The sequence below is a fragment of the Austrofundulus limnaeus genome, unplaced genomic scaffold (genome assembly GCF_001266775.1).
Source record: "Austrofundulus limnaeus strain Quisiro unplaced genomic scaffold, Austrofundulus_limnaeus-1.0 Scaffold958, whole genome shotgun sequence".
NCBI lineage: Eukaryota > Metazoa > Chordata > Actinopteri > Cyprinodontiformes > Rivulidae > Austrofundulus > Austrofundulus limnaeus.
This window is the reverse complement of record NW_013953360.1, coordinates 37,213-39,258: the sequence shown is the minus strand read 5'-3', so window position 1 is coordinate 39,258 and position 2,046 is coordinate 37,213. Positions and strand designations below refer to the sequence as shown.

At 39.4% G+C, this 2,046-nt stretch overlaps 1 protein-coding gene across 1 annotated transcript in view; it reads right to left on the bottom strand.

The window, feature by feature from the left end:
* The window catches only part of LOC106533500 (tumor necrosis factor receptor superfamily member 5), a gene marked incomplete at its 5' end in the record, with an annotated part of 13,846 nt that overhangs the window by 5,654 nt on the left and 6,146 nt on the right, over positions 1–2,046 (bottom strand). Inside the window, 3 exon segments of the mRNA XM_014029832.1 lie at positions 650–737; positions 964–1,119; positions 1,372–1,497. Coding sequence (XP_013885286.1) covers positions 650–737; positions 964–1,119; positions 1,372–1,450 — 323 coding nt within the window.

Here is a 2,046-nt window from a genome sequence, read left to right as displayed (position 1 = left end):
TAATGGAAACTCTGCAGTTGTGAAACTGTGTTTTTCGACATTAACAGAATATCGACAAAGTTTTGCGCACATTTGCAATGGAAACACAGCTAATGTCTGCTTGTAGTTTATTTTACCTGGGCCAATCAGCAAACAGAAGGCAGAGTTTTGAACGACGTCAATTTTCTGCGCAGTGTCTGCTAGTTATTTTAGCATACCATAAGTGAATGAAGCCAGTCCGTGTTGATAAAGCTTCCAAATTAAATTAAATTTGTCTGACAAAACAGCAGCTCTCATTTACAGTCGTCTCTTTCAGCTCAGTATATTTCTCCTCTCAGTAGGGTTCTTTACAGCACAGACAATTTCCAGTTAGCTTCACACACACACTTCAGCAGAGGCCACGCCTCCAGCAAGAATTGCTTCTCTATAGCCGCGAGTCCAGACCCTCGTACAAAGCAAAGTGAAGGACAGGGTCTGGTTTTTACCAGGCTAATATTAGACATGCTCCTTCAGGCATTTCAGACTGGGAGGAGACCCCAGGACATAATGTATGACTCTCAGCTGGTCTGGGAACACCTTGGAGTCCTCCCAGAAAAGTTGGAAGAGGAAAGAAAAGTCTGGACCTCCCTTATCTCCTCTGAGACCTGACTAACAAATGAAAGAGTCTTACTGTGTGTGAGGCTGACAGGATGTTGATGATCCATCAGAAAATGTTCCACTGCTGCAGTCAGAACATTCAGCGTCTGAGGAGGARCTTCCTGCAGGAACAGGAAACTCAGTCAGCATCAGGAGGGAAATGTGATAAAATGAAAATGAACATTAAAACATTTTATGCAAATTCCTAATTTTGAAGAGCTACCTGGCTCTGAAGACCTGATGTGTCTGAAATACTCGCGCTGTGATGAAGGTTCAGTGAACACCGAGGTACTGTACATTTTGCATTAATATCCATAATGTTCTGACATAAAAAACCAACAAACCAACCTGTTCTGCTGATGTACTGTCCTGATTCACAGGTTCTGTGTTCATTTGCTGAAGAACAGCTGCCTGATGTGAATTCTGTACAGAAAAATCCTTCCAGAGCTTCACAAACTGTGTCTGATGTTGGAGAACATCTCTGCTTTACCTTCAGACCAGAACCTGTCAACACACACACAGGTTACATACACATACACAGGTTACACACAAATATATACAGATACACAACTTTTACTCATTATAATGCTGTAGTCAAGCATTATTTTTTTCTCATTTTTTATTGAAAAGTAATAAAACATCCATTTATGTATGAATTTATTTGCAGATATTTGAGTTAGTGTTAATAAAAACTCTGCAGGGAACAATTTTATTTTAATTTGATATAAAATGTGAAAAGATCTTATAGAAGCCCACCTGGATCACAGATTGTACATGTAAGACAGTGTTTTTTTCCATTAGGTCTGTCCAAATAAGTTCCTTCTTCACACGGCATACAAGAAGTACTTCTGAATTCTGTACAATCTGTCTTTACTCTACTTCCTGTTGGAAAACAAAACAGTTTTTTAATTTATAGCGTTCTAATTAATATGCATTGTATTGTAATTAATATTGCAGTTAAGATGTATTTAAAGTCTTTATTTAGCTGAAGCCAAATGAGCAGGTGTGCAGCAGAAAGATGTGTCAACAACTGAACAAAAACCACAAAATAACCAAAATAACCAGCCCTGCTATCATCACCTTTAGTTTACCAGATTAAAAGGCACAGTGTGTAGGATTTGTTGTTTTCTGCGAAATCTAGTGGTTGATTGGTTGAATTATCCTCCCTGGTCCTCCCCCCACCCCCACCCCCCGCTTCCAAACGCTACGGTGTCTCTCAGGTGTCAAAAACCTTTGATAATTCCAACCGCGATGTCTACCAGCAGCTTCAGGGCTAGTGATGTTTAAAGTGGTAAGATTATGAGCTTTAATAAGTAAAATTATACCAGCTATGTTTACATGCACAAAATGTGCATCGAGCTCAATCGGATCAGAATAATCGGAACGGGCTGTTTACATGACTTATTTTTATTCCGAACGGCTGTTTAATCC